This window comes from Protobothrops mucrosquamatus, unplaced genomic scaffold, assembly GCF_001527695.2.
Source record: "Protobothrops mucrosquamatus isolate PMUCROS unplaced genomic scaffold, P.Mucros_1.0 scaffold88, whole genome shotgun sequence".
Lineage (NCBI taxonomy): Eukaryota > Metazoa > Chordata > Lepidosauria > Squamata > Viperidae > Protobothrops > Protobothrops mucrosquamatus.
In genome coordinates, this window is record NW_015386464.1 from 963,343 (window position 1) to 981,351 (window position 18,009).

Genomic DNA, 18,009 nt, shown 5'->3' on the forward strand with positions numbered 1-18,009 from the left:
TGACAGAACTATTAATAATGGTATAATTATTAATTTGATAACTTTCAGTGATGAAAATACCAGGTTATGTATATATAATATGTCATAATATATTCCCTCTGGAGATCAAGATGAACCCAACCCTGCTGGCCTTTTATAAGTCTCTGATAATTTGGTTCTATATCTGGGCCTAGGTCCTGAAGGAGTGCAGGGAGCCTCTTCTTGGTTATCTAGTTTGTGTTGAAGTTGCTGTATAGTTTAACTTTTGGACTATTTATAATTGTTTTTATTTTATTTTAACTTGGCCATCCGTAGTCACTTGTTGAGATAGCCACCATATTAGATGATAGGTAGGTAGGTAGGTAGGTAGGTAGGTAGGTAGGTAGGTAGGTAGGTAGGTAGATAGATAGATAGATAGATAGATAGATAGATAGATAGATAGATAGATAGATAGATAGATAGATAGATAGATAGATAGATAGATAGATAGATAGATAGATAGATAGATAGATAGATAGATAGACAGACAGACAGACAGACTGCTTTCTGGGATGACAATATTCATAATAAACTCTGAATCTATTTGTTATCTATGCATTTCAGACTCCATTCTGGTCTTCTTAAAATGCTAGTAATCCCTGATGAACCTTGGAATTAATAATTAATACATGCACAAACAAGATTTTAAAATGTGATAATAAATAAATAAATAGTGTTCTCTCTAATTTATTGAGAGCTATTATATTTATAATCAAGTGGAGAACGGTCACATCACAGATATCATGTCTTATCTTATTTTTGCATTATAAGGATCTTTCTTCTTTAAATCATCCAATCAATGTCATGCTTTTGCTTAAGATCCACCTCTATTTTCTTATAAGAAACCTGATTAGGTCATGTACTAATGTAACATTAATAAACTAGGAGCTGTTCATGAATACAGCGTACATGGGAGTCTAACTACATCTGTGAATGTTCCCATGTAAATTAAATACATCCATATGGAAGCCCTTGTGTACATGTTAAGGCTTCCCAATGCACTACTTGTTTTGCAGCACAACTTATAGAAAGAATTATGACTCTTCAGATTCACTTTAGATGCAAATGCATTATATGAACTGTCTCCAGCTCAGATTTCTCATTCTGTATTGTTGTAACTGAAACCATATAACTGAAACTTCATCATGCAAAACAGTGGGTGTGCAGTACCTAGATTTAAATGGTGTGTGTGTAGTTGGCTGGGCTCTGACACAGAATTTGAAACAAACAAACAAACAAAAAATCCCTTTAATATTTGGATGATATCCAAAACAGGCACTCCCTTTCAACTACTTTTCACAGCTATTTCCCCAGTACAATGTTTTACTTCTCTACATTGTTTAAATACTTTGAAGAAACAAACTTAATACAATAAATGTGTAATAATGTAATACATGTATATTAAAATGTAATTAGTAATATTTTTAGACAGGTGGATTATAAATGCATACAATTCTTTGGGCACATCATGAAAGAAATGTACAAAATATTTACATTTGTATATAATTTATCAAGACAAACATATACCTTAACTTTAAGGGAAGTAAGCAATATATTGTGAGGCCATTTTCAGCATAGTACACACTTTAAAAGTGAATATACTATATGTATGGTCAGTATTATTAGAGGTGAGCAAGACATGGCATACTGAAAAACAGTTCACTCAGTGAAACATAGATCAGACCATTTCATAAAACTTTTCTAATTGGTTAGCTATTATATATTTGTCTGATACACTATTCTCAAGGTTTTTATTAACATTTCTATTGCATTATGTTTCTTGCACCCCATGAAAGGAATAAAATTGCAGACAAAGATGCTAGAAATCTATTTTTATAGCTAATAAAAAAGAAACAGCAGCACATGCTTTTATTAAAGAAAGCTTCTGAAAAATTAAGTATATTTCTTGTCTCGAGAGTGCAAGGTCCTCCACATTTTCCTTTAGGAATCCTGATTGCAAAGAAGGGATTTGCAAACTAAAATATAGAATATAAAAGGCAGTGCTCAGAAGTTGAAAAGGTACAAAAAATTGCAAAGGATTAAAAAGAGGATAGCTGAAGAAGATACAGAAGACACAAATGGAAGCCACAAAATGTTCATAAAAGCCGGTTCCACATAGATATTCATATTATACCCACAAGCATCCTTCAGCTAACAAAGCAATATTATTAATAGCCAAAAACACAGTACAATTCAAATGGCTTTCTCTATTATAATATAATATTCAGCCATACCATTTGGTTTTGGCACTTTGGCAGGGTTTTCAGCACAATCTCTTGCATCTTGCCTGTTGCCTGCTGTGTATTTACACATTGTCTCTGCACAATATTTCAGGCTTTCCCAAAAATCTATTGCTTACTAAAGTCACATATTCTTTATATTTGCCCAGTATTTAACTGTTATATTTCGGGATCAGTGAGGCATTGACGAGGCAATGGGTGCAAACAACAACCCGTTTATTAAGTTAACACAGAAGCAGCATTAACTGCCGCTTAACCTCTATTTATACAGATCACCGCTAGGCGGCGGCCAATAGAATTAAAGCAGTATTTCCTGCTTAAACACAAGCTAACAAGTATGAAGTCAGACAGTCTGGAGTTTAAACAGACGCAACCATTTGACTGTTTCCAACAGTTTCCAAGTAATTCACATCAATACATAACATCCCTTCCCCCTAGATAGTTCATAATGACAAGTATTGAACATAGTCCTATAAATACTTTGGTGGCCTTCTCAACCGTTCCGAATGTCTCGGCACTGCTGAAGGCCCCTGTTCTACTAGCTCACCTGCCAGGCGGGGTAGACTGGGACTTTGGAACCCGTTCGCTACAGGTAGACCTGAGTCTCTGTGGCTGGTTTGTCTGGGTAGACCCAAGCCAGTGTCCATTGGTGGAACAGTTTCCACCGGGCTGGAAATCGGAGCTGTCTGCCGGATTCGCTCAGTGGGTGCAGTCTCTGCGTTCAGGACCAACTCACCTTCCGCTAGTGCCCCATCCCCTCTTCTGGGATTCTCGCCAGAGCTCAAAGACTCTGATGCACGGCTGCTGTTGTGCTGCCCCTGGATTTGACTTTCGTGAGAGTCATGAGCCAGCGGCTGGTTCGCTAGCCTCCTGCGCAGTTGGTTGATGTGCCGATGTAGCACATGACCATCTTCCAAGACCACTTTGTAAGAAAGTGGCCCTGACACCTTACCAAACACAGCTACCACCCACAGTGCCCCTTGACCGTAGTTTCATGCTCAAACCGGGTCGCCAACTTGCAAGCTCTGCAGTGGCTTTGGCTGTGCTGATTCCGAGGCAACTCGGTCTGGATGCAGACGATCCAGCTTAGTGATTAAACAATGGCCCCATCTTAATTCTGCTAGGCTTCTACCCATGGAAGTGCAGGGAGTTGTGCATTGGCAGAGTAAAAAGTCTGCCAACCTATGCTGCGAGTTGCCGGTTATGATCCTCTTTAAGGATTCTTTGGTCGTCCGGACCATGCATTCCGCTTGGCCGTTTGAGGCCGGGTGAAAAAGGGGCCGAAGTGCGTGCCTGATCATATTAGCCCTCAAAAAGGGACGGAATTCCACAGTGGTAAATTGAGCCCCATTGTCTGAGACTAGCACATTGGGTAACCCGTGCATGGCAAAGATCCTGCGCAGATCCTGCGCTGGTCCTGGCAGTAGTCATAGTTGGGACAGGTGTGACCTCTAACCACTTAGAGTGACTGTCCACCACAATGAGGAACAGTTGTCCCTGAAAGGGTCCCGCAAAATCAATGTGGATTCTTGACCACAGGGCTTGTGTGGTTTCCCAGGGGTGGATTGGGGCTTGAGGCATTTCTGGCCTGGATTGCTGGGAAATGTAGCAACTGTGTACTTGGGCCTCAATATATTTATCTAACCCTGGCCACCATAGGTAGCTTCTTGCGAGTGCCTTCATCCGGACTATTCCTGGATGTTCCTCATGCAGAGACTCTAACACTCTAGGCCTCAAGGAGTTCGAAACTATGACTCAACTCCCCCACAAAATGCAACCTTTGTGAGCTGATAGCTCTTCCTTCCTCCTACTGAAGCTCTGAAAGTTAGGCCCTGGACTAATGTCCAGCCATCCTGTGGGCACCCAGTTCAACACATGACTCAGCATCTTGTCTGAAGCTATTTCGGCAGCCACGTCCCCCGCGTTAAGGGGAGACTCCGGCAGATCCTGGATAGCCAGGATGCGAGCAGCTGGAGTGGGGTCTGGCTCTGAGTGTGGCAGGGGCAGCCTGCTAAGGCCATCTGCGTGGCCCATATTCCTGCCCGGTTTGTGAATTAGCCTGTAACTATAAGCTGAAAGAAAGATGGACCACCTCAGCATCCATGGGGAGAGGATCTGAGGTGTTTGTTTGTCCATTGTGAACACACCCAGAAGTAGCTTGTGGTTTGTAAAGACCGTGAATGACCGACCATACATATAGTCATGAAATTTTTTGATACCAGTCACAATAGCCAATGCCTCTTTATCTATTTGGGCATAGTTGCGTTCTGCCGAAGACAGAGTCCTTGAATAATAAGCTATGGGAGCTTGTCTAAATAGCTCAATACAGCCCCTACCCCGTACGGGGATGCATCACAACCAATGCTGATAGGCAGCTGTTCGTTAAAATGTGTCAGTACTGAGTTTGAAGACAGCAGTGATTTGGCTGCCGAGAAACTTTTCTCGTGGACGCTTGTCCACTGCCACTGTACTTTTTTGTCCAAGTGGCTCTGCCACTGCAGCCTTGTATGGAAGAAAGGCATGATAAAAATTGAGTAGTCCTAAGAATGCCTGAAGCTTCCCCTTTGACTTAGGACTGGGAGCCTGCTGAATTGCTTTAAGTTTGGATTCAGCCGGGTGAATGCCTGCGGCATCTATGCGGAAACCGAGGAATTCGGTTGAAGCTACCCCTATTTTGCATTTTTCCCTGTTCAGTTTCAGCCCCACTTCACGGAAACGCTGAAGGATGGCTTTGAGCCGTTCTGCCAATATTTCTACTGACTTCCCAGCTATGAGGACGTCATCAAAATAAGGACACACTCCTGGAATGTTTTTGAGCATGTGCTCCATTATGCTCTGGAAAAGCCCTGAGGCTACACTGACCCCGAATTGTAGGCACCTTACCCTGAAAGCTCCCCTGTGGGTAACTATAGTCTGAGCTTCCAACATGGCATCATCCACGGGCAGTTGCTGGTAGGCTTGAGCCAAATCCAATTTGGCGAATACGTGACCTCCCTGTAGTGACACCAAAATGGGGCTGACTACAGGCACCAGATATGCATGTTGTTGCAGCGCTCTATTAATAATGCACTTATAATCTGCACATATGCGCACCTCACCTTGGCCTTAAGTAGTTAAGTAACTATGGGGGTTAAGTAAGTTAACTACTTAAGTAGTTAAGTAACTATGGGGGTTTTCCACTGACTGCTATCTACTGGCTGCAGCACACCTTGTTGCACCAGCTTGTCCAGCTCTGCATCAATTTTTGGTTTGAGGGCAAAAGGCACTCTATGAGGCTTGATCCTTATTGGGGTTATGGTAGGATCAAGGTGGAGGGCAATTGGAGGTCCCTTGTACTTTCCTAAGTTAGGGCTGAAAACATCAGCAAATTCTTGGCAAATTGCCGACAGGTCCGCTGCTTGCGTTCTGTTTATGCCAGTCACATGAATGCCCAATGTATCAAACCAGTCTAGCCTGATGAGACTTGTGCGATGGGCGATGGGCACCTGTCTTAAACACGCTCCTTCTGCTGAAGCAATAGCCAACTCTGTGTTGCCCCAGGGCCCCGGTACCTTTCCTGGGGAACTCTTCTTGTGGAATTTCCCTCTGGTGACCTTTATAGACTGCGGCAATGTGGCCTTGTTTGCCACATGCCCGGCACGTTGCTGTGCGGAACCTGCACTCTGAGTGTCTATGTCGGCCTCCACAGCCCGCACATCGAGTGAAGGGAACTGCCTTGTCGAATGGCCGTTGGCTCTTTCTGGTGGTTTCTGCAACCGATTGATCTCATTGTCCATGTCAGGGCCCTCGACTCTTTTGACATCCTCATGGTGGACGGTTTCTGGGCTGGGAGTATCTTTGGAGGGCTGTAAGGCTTTGAGGGCTCCCCTGGCGGCTTCTTTGGCCATAACTTCCTTCAGAGCGTCTTGGAACATCAAGGTCTTCTTTGCAAACAACTTCTGCTGAAGGTCCCTGTTTCTCAACCCCATACTAAACAGTCTCTCAGTCTCTCTTCAAGGTCTGTGAAATTGCAGAGTCAGGATGCCTGTTGTAGGGCGGCTATGAACTCGGCAGCAGACTCACCTGGTTGCTGCTCCCTTTGTTCGAATGCATGTCTCCAGGCAATAATGGAGAGCTTCGGCTCGAAATGTTCCTTGAGCATTTTTTTTAGCTCAGAGTAGGCGACCGACTCAAGCGTAACTGGAGCAACTAGGTTTTCGGCTATATCGAACGTCGCCTGGCCATGCACACACAGCAGCGTTGCGGCTTTTAAGCCATCTTTGCTAATTTGGTTAGCTCTCAGATAGTTCTCAACTCGAGAAATGTATGAACTCCACCTCTTGGGATGCGACATGTCAAATTCTGACAGTTTTCCGACCTTGGCCATGGTGAGTGTCACTGACATCTCAATGCCTTGTGTTGCTAAGGCTTCTGTGTTGGTCCTAGGGACTGGTCCCTCAGGACGTGGGCCTCCAGCATTGCTTGCTGGCAGGCAGAGGGGAGAACATGGTTCCTACTAGGGCACTAGGCCTGGTCTCACCCCTAGCAACTTCTGGCTCTCTTTCCCTTAGCAGCACATCCCACCTTTGTTGCCACTGTTATGTTTCAGGATCGGTGAGGCATTGACGAGGCAATGGGTGCAAACAACAACCCATTTATTAAGTTAACACAGAAGCAGCACTCACTGCCGCTTAACCTCTATTTATACAGATCACCGCTAGGCAGCGGCCAATAGAATTAAAGCAGTATTTCCTGCTTAAACACAAGCTAACAAGTATGTAGACAGATAGTCTGGAGTTTAAACAGATGCAGCCATTTGACCGTTTCCAACAGTTTCCAAGTAATTCACATCAATACATAACATTAACAACAATTTGCAAGTTGCAAAATGTGACTCTTATATACTGTATTCATCTATGAATGTAAATCATATTTGTTGTATAGTGACATGCACTGGCTTAGAAATGTTACTTTTGCATTCCCTCCAGTGGCTTCTTTGAGTTTTTTTCTTTTCTCTACAGATTTATCAGCTTAGTGACTTTGGCCTTTATACAATCTGCATGCCTGAACTGATTTAAACATAGCTGAAACTGTTCCTTTGCCTAAGTACTTCAATTTGCACTGAGCATCTGGATCTCTGTGGCTCACTGTCCAGTGTTATTTTATTACACAGTTTTTGTGCTTGTGATAGAATTTCTTTCCTTGTTCCTAAAGTCTAACTCTAATAGTTCATTTTTTGGAAGCATTTCTCCATTTTCAGTTACATAATGGATTGCTATTAAAGCTTATATCACATCATTCCCTGTGACCAGAATGAGTCTAGATCTGGAGAGTATACTGTAAGCGTATCTTTAACTATTAAACTGAGCATCTCTCATTTGACTACTGTATAGTGGAATCTTACAGAACGTCTCCTGGCTGGAGTGTTATTTTCTCTACTTTCCAAGTAAATGATAGATTAATACTAATTCAGTTCAGAGAACCTCTTTGTTGAATCAGATAGTGATGAATTTGCCTTGACATTCACTGTATCAAATGCTTTCTGGCACTTTTCTTGTACTGGGCTGAGGTGAGAGAAAGTTATGAGTTTTTACTCTATCTTTCCTAGGACAATAGATTCATTTTTAAAAAATAGCTATTGCAAATGGGAAACTTCATTCTTTTTTTTCTGGATTTATCTTCCTGATGATATGTTGTTAGTTATCTGTAGCAATGTACTGTCACTATATCTTTGTATAAATATATTGAAAGCACATTCAGGTTGTCTCAGATAAGTCTTGGTTGATAATAAATTACATTATTAGTGTAAAGTGTAAAGGGCATTCTCACTCAAGAAACAACGATCATAACTGCAAAGGGGAAAAATAAAATCATAGTTTGATAAAGTTGGGTTTAACTTGCAAGAACTTTGAAATCATTTTCTATTTATTACATATTAAGTTGCTTAACTAAATTCTTAATTATTTCTGCATTAAATATCCCAGAACTGTATACATTTTTTCAGGGAAGATCATATTGTTTGTGGAAATCCAGAGCTAAGGGACTGAATCTTTAGCACTTCATAACATACTGATCACAAAAGTAAAAGTAGGGTATACAGAGACAGCTACGGGTTTATTTTATATACCCTTTTTGTCTACAGTTTATCTCTTTATCTACGATAATCTGAGGTCACTGCCTTCTGTTTTTCTTTCCAAATATACAGGCACAGAGTGCATGTTGTTTGACTCCACTCTTAGTAGAATGTGTCATGTTTCAGCTTCCTTATGAGGTGTTTCTTGTAAAGAAATCTCATCTCTATTACAGTTCCAAAAGCTGATTCACTAATTATTGTTCAGGTCAGTTGTCTATTCTAGGAGATGATCACTTCACAAAACACTTCAACTTTCAACAAAGTTATTGGCACCAGTGACTGAAACAAATGGATGAAGATTTTTCATAAAGGAAAGAGAAAAATGTGACTCTCCTAAGCAACAATTTAAAGATTAGGGAAGAAAGCAGAAAACTTAGATAAAAGGTGTCAGGAAAATTCACCCTATGTCACTAAAGTTTTTGATGGACAAAAATCAGGGCAGGAGCAAAGAACCTGAAAAGCTACAATGACGGAAATATTAAAGCTCTTGGCAATAGAAAACAAGATTCTCACAAAGTGTCAGGTCCCCAAATCCTTCCTTGCATATTTACTCTTGTGCTTTTGTTTTGGGGTCTGCCATTCTGCTGGGGGGAGGGAATTTCACTTGGGATAATTTTCGCTTTCTACTTATCAGGGAGACGGTTACAGAGAAATGAAACTGGAGAAGATCTTGAGATGTGTGCCAACTGTGCCAGTTACCCGCACATCGTGCCACCTGTGGATTGGCTGGATTTCAAATGGACATTAGGACTTTGGTGGGAGGAGGAATACTGCTAATTTAACTATACCATTTAAGTGGGATTTTTCCCAGTTCTCACCTTGACTTCCCTACTGTCACTAACCCCTAATAAAAGTTTCCTTTTGAGACAATGCCTGTTTCAAGAGTTCTGCTTTCTTGGGTGGTTAGTGAGGTGGGTCCTTACACAAAGTTTTCTTTTATCAGATTTATTGAAAGAGAAAGGGTATTCCATTGCAGAAATCTCAACAACTGAATACTTTCACTTTATCATCTTGCTTTATCTATAATCATTTCTAAGTTTAGTAGAGCAGGTACTTTTCAATTTTCTTGCTAATACCCATTTGCTTGAGACGGAAGAGGGCTAATTGTCTTCCTGATATGATTTTTTTTGCAGATGTTCCAAGCTAACAAACTTTGGTAAACCACTATCCAGTTTCAACTTAGCTTTAATTAAATAGGAGAAGACACCCATTTTCACTGATTTTAGTATTCTGACAGTGAGAATGATTATTCAGTGGAACAACTTGCCTCCTGAAGTTGTGGGTGCTCTGTCTCTGGAGATTTTCAAGAAAAGATTGGATAACCATTTTCCCAGGATGGTATAAGGACTCCTTCCTTGGATAGAACTTTGGTCTGGAAGACCTCCATGGTCCCTTCCAGCATTATGATTTTATATTCTAAGTATATATATCATAAAGTGAAGCAATTCTACACTTTTAAGCCTGACCTTAATGCAAATCTTAAATTACCAGGGTTAAGAAAGGTTTCTTTTGTATTTTCTTCTTTTTTGTCTTTCCATGGTCATGATTTATTAATAATCTTTGCCTGTATAACAAACTATATCTACTTTATTTCTTAAACCCTTAATCATTTAAAAATAATTTGAAAGTAAAAATCAGAAATGTCATATAATAAAATGCCTGTACATTTATTTGTACCCTCATTGTTTCCCTGAAATAAATAGAAGTAAAAGATAAAATATGGGTGGGAGGATATTAACAACAATAACTGTGTAAGTAATAATCTTTCAACAACTAAATTAGCTTCTTCACAGGGTAAAAGAACTAAAGTAAAGATTCTCTCTCATCTTCACACAAGTAATTTTCTCATTGGAAAGCAATTTAATAAAGACAGAATTATTTCATCAAGCACTACAATACTTCCAATAAAGGAGAATATTTATAGCTCAGGGTTGAAATGAGGAGTTTTCTTGCAGACATTTCATTATCCAAACTAGGTAATATGCACTGATGATATTACTTAGTTTGGATAATGAAACCTCTACAAGAACACAACCAAGATTGAAGACCACCAAGGACCCTTCACTACAACAGTTATGCACTTAAGTGAGCTGGCATCATGCCCAAAGGCTGCTCTGTCATATAGATATGTTGTCCTCCAAAATTTTAAAACTCTGTTTACTGCAGTTTAAAGTAACCAACAACTCTTGAAATCAGGTTTAAGATTAACCTGTTCTAGATTCTTGAAGTCACTGTTTAATACAAAAAAGTTTAGCTTTTTAAAAGAAAAACAGACACCTTTGTGAATTGCTAAAACACCAATAAAAAGAAAAGCGACTGTGATCTAAAACAAAAATATATACTTAAAACCTCTAATTACCTGTAACAGTTAATTCTGTGGTTCTTCTGACAGAAAAGAGGCCATACTTTAATTCACAAGTGTAATTTCCAATGTCATCTTCTGTGACCTCCCGGATAACAAGAGTATCCTTTTTGAACAAAATGCTTGGTCTCCAGGTTGTGACTTGGCATTCCTGTGCAAAGATAATTACAGTATTTTAGTAAGTATAGCCCTTGTATTTTTATTTGACACATCAGTTTCATTCAAAACCTGTAATCTTAAAAGCTTTTTTTAAAAAAGTCTCAAAACAGTACAAAGTTCATTGCATTGCTTGACAGGAAACCTTTTTAGATCATATTTAGAACCTTTGGAATACTTTTTCCTCAAACACATTTAGAAGAAAAATATATCCATCCACATAAGGACTTATTCCTCTTTCTTTTTCTTCAATTCTCAACAACCATATTGATGAACTTTAAAACAAACTTTTCTCCCCTGGAATCATATCCTTATAACACTGAAATAGAAATAGAAAAACTGCTTCATGGAAATGTAATAATTGCTTCACATATCCTTGTGGAGAAAACACTCTTTCTCCTACTGGTAGACCCTTAATTCTGTGAAACACACAGGTATTTTAAAATATCTTTGAGAAGAATATTTTTCATCGATGGAATGGGGTGATATGGGTGCACTCAAATCCTTTGTCTTTTATTACACAAACATTTCTGTAGAGGCTTCCTCTCTCTGGCTTCTTACGTTGCCATAAATGCAAGGGAAAGATATTAAACTAGGGCTTCCCACCCCACAAAAGGATTAAATGGAACATCCAGGAATGCTTTAATGTGGTGAAAAAAAAATGTAACATGTCCGGAAAATATATTGTTATATATTATGTGCCATCTAGAGCAATAAAATAAACATAAATATCTCATCAATTAAAAAATGGGAAAAAAATAATCTCAGACATGTGAAGAATAATTAGGAAAAAAAGTTGGCCTCTTTTTCATGGGTACATGTTTCATAAATAATTAAGACGTCCTGTGACAAGAGGCAGTGCTCTGACCACTATGCTATTCAGCCACTATATTTGCTTTTGTACTACTATCTACTTGATCAGAGGTGTGGAGTGTTAAAAAAGGAATACATAAACCAATGATTGGGAAAGAAGGACCATGGAAGGTCCGGAAGGAAGGAAGAGGAAATGCAGGAAGCATAATCTATACTATAGCCATTTATAAAATAGTTATTGGCTGCTATATTGTTCTTAAATTGCTTAAGTTCCCATGGTTGATTCTTCCATGGCTGAGTCACTAGTTCTAATAGTGCTGTATCTGTTTGCATGATCCTTTTTTGGTGGCCCTTCTTGTGCTGCTGTTCTTCATATCTGCTTCTCAGGTTTTCTTATAGTCTGTCCTAGCCCTAATCCTAATCTTAATAGAAAGCATTTTTCTCTGGGTACTTTGTTTTAGTTTTATTAAGAGAATGATGCAAATTTACTTGTTTAAAATGATGTCATTGTTTCCTCTTCCATAGAAAATAGCTTTCTTTGGGTATGGCAATTGGATAAAAGTATATATTTAAAGAGGGTGACACATTCACGTTGTGGGTGCAACATTTTAGGGTTTTTTTTTAAAGTACAGTATTAAAAACTTTCTACAGGAGCCATTGCCTGAGATATTAGTTATTAAAATAGAATATCACTATGTGTCCACCCTTGCAACCTCACTTTTAAAACCTAAATTATGATTTATTTTATTCATATTTTATTTTTTTCATTTATGTATAGAACTGTCTTGTTAGTACTACACACTGAGGTTTTTAAAAACTATATCACTATGTATTATGAATGTGCCTATTATCTGTAATTGCCGAATAACAGAACTTGCCATATTTTGTAATATATAAAGAATGCAGCAGCTATGTATAAAATTGAAAATATAAACACAGAAATTTCATTTTCAGAAGCTAAAAAATGACCTACTGCATTTAGAAATTTGTCTGTCAAATATCACCTTGCTTCTGTTTTTTTTTTCATTTTTAAGTTAACTTTTTTTTAATTACACTTTTCAAAATCTGATGAAGCTGTGCATACTATCTATAATAAAAATTTAGATACTAGAAATGGAGCAAAACAAGACATGTAATATTTTGTTCAAGATTTTTAACATTTCTTACCTTATACCATAAGATTTCTGGCTCTCTATATGGTATTAAAAAATCTTGTATGTCGGGGCATGAAATTTCTTTGCTTTTGCTAAGTTCAGCCTTTTCTAAATATTTCATCTTTGAATTGTAGCACAGACCAGTATCATTTTCACCCACTGTCAGTGAAATGGAAACCTTCATACAGTAGGTTGAGTTTCTGCCATGGAACAAAATACAAATAATAAAAAAATGGTTAAAAACAGCATTAATTTCCCATTGTGCAGTAATGTTTTTTCAAGCACAACAAGAATCTTCATCAGTACACTAAAATGGGGGGGGGGGGGAGAGACATCTAATTTTCAATTCTTATTTAATTTAGAAGAATTAGTACATTTCATTTACTTTGCAAAAAATATTACACCTCGAAATTTTCTTAATTCTAATTATTTTCTAATTATGGCAAGACAAGTTCCTGCACGGAGAGAGTAAATTTATAAAGCCAGTTATTTACTAATCAGTATTAACATCTTAATGTTCCTCTGCTGATCAAAAACTACCACAACAAATCCTTATAGCTGAACTAATCAGTTTGTAGCAATATATTTTAACCCTCCCAAATTCCTAAAATTTTGCACCATAAACATGAAAGTTAATTCATCTATTCGTTACATTATTTTTTTTGAATGAATAATTGTAAGACATATTCCCTATAATATTTATTTATTTATTTAAATTTAACTACCACCCATCTCACTCTCAGAGTGACTCAATAACAGAGTGACTTGCTTAATATCAGCCAATGTAAATTGCAGCCATATAAATAAGACACATACTCTTTTATTATATTCCTGTACCTCTTTACTTTCAACCATTCTGCTGAAGTGACTTAAGTATACAGCACTTTCTGGTAATATAAATAAGAACACAGTCAAAACTTCCATGTTTTATGTTCTACGTGACCCTTTTCTCCTACTTATGCAGTTTCATTATATTCACAGAGAAACTGGAAAAGTGTGTCTCAGTTAGATGGTGCTGAAATCTTATGAATAGAAATGCATATGGGAAATATTTTGTTTCAGATTTGTTTTGTTTTGCCTGGGTGGTTTAAGAAAGCATATGAGTCTTTTTGCTGAACCAGCATCCAATCTGTTTGGATGTTTCTAAGCATGAATACACATAAAGTGCATTTATATTCTCTCATACATGATCTGTTGAGATAGTTTGTAATTTGTATGTTTGGTTCATCAAGAAAGACAATACAATGATATTTACAATTTGTGAAATAAATAGAAAATGTAAGTGAAAAAGGATCACTATATCTTGATTTTAGGGGATAAGGAAATGTCTATAAAGGAAATGATACAGTAGCATTTGTACTTATCAACAATATCTGGAGATAATAGCCCTCCCTCTTCCCCCCCTTTGAGAATAGGCAATGTCAAACAACACTGAAATCGTGAAAATCTTTCTTTTTGTAACAACCTTCAAATGTGCCTTATTTCCTATCTGTATATGCTCTGTGGAGTCCTACCATGAACTGGTGTGATCTCTTTTGGTTTGTTGTAGAAAAATGAATGTTAGAGGATCAAACTATTTAGAGGCAAACTATCTAAGCTGAGAATCTGCTATTCCTGTATGTGTGGTTGTCACTGTCATTTTACGCTATCAGAGGAAATCATTTATTATATGTCTTATGGGAATTGGTTAAGCAGGAGGGAATAAAATACTGAAATGTATTTATTTCTATGAAACCAATTGTCCATTCTGCTTGGGTGTATTGAATATTGTAGAATGAATTTAATTTGCTGATAGATTTACAGAGTATATGATTTGTGTCAGATAAAAATCATGCTTTCTCTTCCACTTGCATTGGGGTAAGCTTCTGATGTTCACTATAGGTAGTCCTCCATTTACAAAAGTTCTTTTAATGACTGTTCAAAGTTACAACAACACTGAAAAAAGTGACGTATGAATATTTTTCACACTTATGTCTATTGCAGCATCCCCATGGTCATGTGGTCAAAATTCAGACACTTAGCAATTGACTCATATTTATGATGGCTGCATTGCCTTGGGGTCATCAGCATCTGCAATTTTCTGACAAGCAAAGTCAACGGGGAAGCCAGATTCATTTAACAACCATGTTGTTAATTTAACAACTGCAGTGATTCATTAAGCAAATGTGGCAAGAAAGATCACAAAATGGAGCAAAACTCACTCAGCAAACGTCTCGCTTAGCAACAGAAATTTTGGGTTCAATTGTGGTCATAAATCAAGGATTTGTAGCCCACCCAAAGTCAAAATTAAAAAGAAGTTGGTTAGAAACATCTTAATATTTGAGATCTACTATTATACACAGTTGTAGTTGTAGACATATTAGGATATTAGCAAATTTAAATCCTTGTGGATATTTAAATATTGTCAACTGATGCAAATTTATCCTATCTAAAAATTTACATGCTTGAATTCACTTCATACCAAAGTAAATAGGTTTCTGGGGAAGAGTAAAAGATACATGTATTAATCTTCTTATTATTTTATCCAATTTTCTGAACAATATGGTTACAACATGTAGCGCTTAATAAATTAAGAATCATTATGAGCAATTTTCCTCCTGCTAATTGGAGGCTCTGATTCAAGTGGTTACAATCCAAATGGAAACTCCCTGTAGGTTTTTCATTGTGTACTAAAAATTGGTACAAACCTCACAGTCAGTGCCCTTTTCAATATTGTACTGTTACTAATGCAACAGAAGTTCATCCAACCCATGTTTATAAATTGAGGAAGAAACAATTAATATGGTAGAACCTCTATTCACTATCAATATAAATGTATAATAGGACAACTGTCTTAAATGCTAAGCTATGTTCCAATATTTATTGTTAACAGGGCTTTATCATAGGATACAAATTACAGGATAAAGTTACTGTTTAAAAATTTCAAATGTGTAATAAAAATACACTCAATATTAATATACGGAGGCAGGTCAGAAATCAAGTATGGACTATCTATGCTCAGAGATTAATTATACAATAATTATATTTGATTGAATTTATTTATTACACTGATAATGTAACACAATGGCTGAAATAAAAGATTTCAGGGAAAGGGAATTATTAAGACTTCTAAATGTATCACACAGGTATTTTTGCCCCACAGTATCCAGTTCTCTTAGAAGAAGAATAGCTTGATATTGTTGGCAACTCTATTTTGATGGCTTTTGAATTAGAATGCAGTCACAAGATACTGCTTCTATTGCTACTACTTTAGAACATCAACAGAGGCCAAGTTCTCACTGATGCCCCTGGCAAAAGAATTGGGAAGGGAAGAGAGCAGCAACTAATGAAAGAAGATTATAAAATGCTTTTCTCAAGAAAGATCACTTTGTGTCAGTGTCAGTGTCAATGTCAGTGTCTTTGTCATTAGGTAATATCTGAGTTTATTTCCCCCCAGTTTTTTTGCTGTTGTCATTTTCTGTTTTACCCAAATTGTTAATCATAATATTTTATATAACTGATTCTTGTTCTTAGCAATGCTTGCTCTGTATTGGAAGTGGTCACTTAACCAGCACTGCTTACTTTTCAATATGTTCTGTTCTTATAGCTTTTGATACTGTCCACTAATTTGCTTCCTCCCTGAGCTTAATTCACTTTTATTCAAGACAGAAAGTCTAGATTGGCATAAGTTCTCATTGATCTACACAAGCAATTAACTGATAGCATCTTACAATTGCACATTGGATCTTGTTAGATGCCCAACTTGCCACCTCCAAATGAAGGCTTATGGCTAGTCATAAAAGGTAATTTTAAAATGCAATTTTTCCCACAATCTGTAGATGATGGACTATTTTGTAATAGTCTTGTTGCTGCCACAATGGGCCCATCCTGACTCCTGTAAAATCTGAGACATCCCAAAACAAGCAGTGTCATGTCACTTTAAAGAGGTGAAAAACAAAGCATAGGAAACTATTTCCTTACTAAAAGGCACTGGGATAGGGTGTGGTTTGGGTCTGAAGAAGCCAAAGTGTTGTGGAACTGGATTTTTGTTAGCATTGTGTTTTGTTTTTACTACTTTTATGAGCCAGAATTGTGTCTATTATGGGCAACTGTATAAGAAAAATAAACAAACCAGTAAATCAACAAATCAGTAAATAGATAACACACTCAACATAGACACAAACAGACTACATTTATTCCTCCTTAACCACCACAACTGAGCTCAGAAATTTTGTTGTAAGTTATTGTGGTAATTAAGCAGGTCACTATGTGACCTGATTCATTTTATGACCACTTTTATGCCAGTCATAAAGCAGGTCAAAGTGGTCATTAAGTAAATCATGTGGTCATTAAACAAACCATGTGGTCATTAGGTGAATTTATTCTCCTGAATTAAAAAAAATTGAAACCAGAAAAAAATGCTATAAATTGTGGTCACTCGACACTGCAACCAAATTGCCAAGCACCCAAAATGTATTCACATGACTGTGTGTTTGTGTGTCTAGAGGGAAAATCATAATTCAAGGATGGGATAGGAGTATCTTTTTTGGAGTCCATTGTAATTTTGAATGATCATTAAATAACCAGTCATTAAGCAAGGACTACCTGTAATCTTTCAACTGTAGACATATCATGATTTGAATTCACATGGACACTACTACAAATTGATTAAGATTAAAAAGAACAAAAGACATGTACAGATCTGTGTAAATCAAGATCTGTGTAAACCAAACAATAAATTTATATGAAAATTTTGAGGAATGTTATGCTATCAGTTTTGATTGGAGTTCTCTACATACATTTATATAGGAAAACTCAGAAGCAAGATAAGCTATGATAGCTAGATCTATCCTATATACAGTATGTGTCTACCAGGTATCAATAAGACATTTATATTATCTTTAAAATGGGAAATACTTTAATTAATCACAGTTCATGTTTGTATAATAGTATATAGACATTACCCAGTTCACATATTTACAAAACAACTCAAAAACAAATTGTGTATTTGTTATTCTCTCTTTAAATTTTATAGGCCAAAACAGCAATCTTGTAGCATGTTATGAGATAGTAAATACACTGTTTCATCAAGTTTGGGTTGACATAAACTATTTTGTCAAATCCATGTATGGACAGTTCATTACTAAATATATTAAAAATAAAAGATAAAATAAT

At 37.2% G+C, this 18,009-nt stretch overlaps 1 protein-coding gene across 1 annotated transcript in view; it reads right to left on the reverse strand.

Annotated features, from left to right (window-relative positions):
- Positions 1-18,009, reverse strand: part of IL1RAPL1 (interleukin 1 receptor accessory protein like 1) — a 457,645-nt gene that overhangs the window by 319,380 nt on the left and 120,256 nt on the right. The window contains exons 4-5 of the mRNA XM_029283439.1: positions 12,869-13,055; positions 10,730-10,883 (exon numbers count right to left, since the gene is read on the reverse strand). Coding sequence (XP_029139272.1) covers positions 10,730-10,883; positions 12,869-13,055 — 341 coding nt within the window. The remainder of the gene's footprint in view (positions 1-10,729; positions 10,884-12,868; positions 13,056-18,009) is intronic.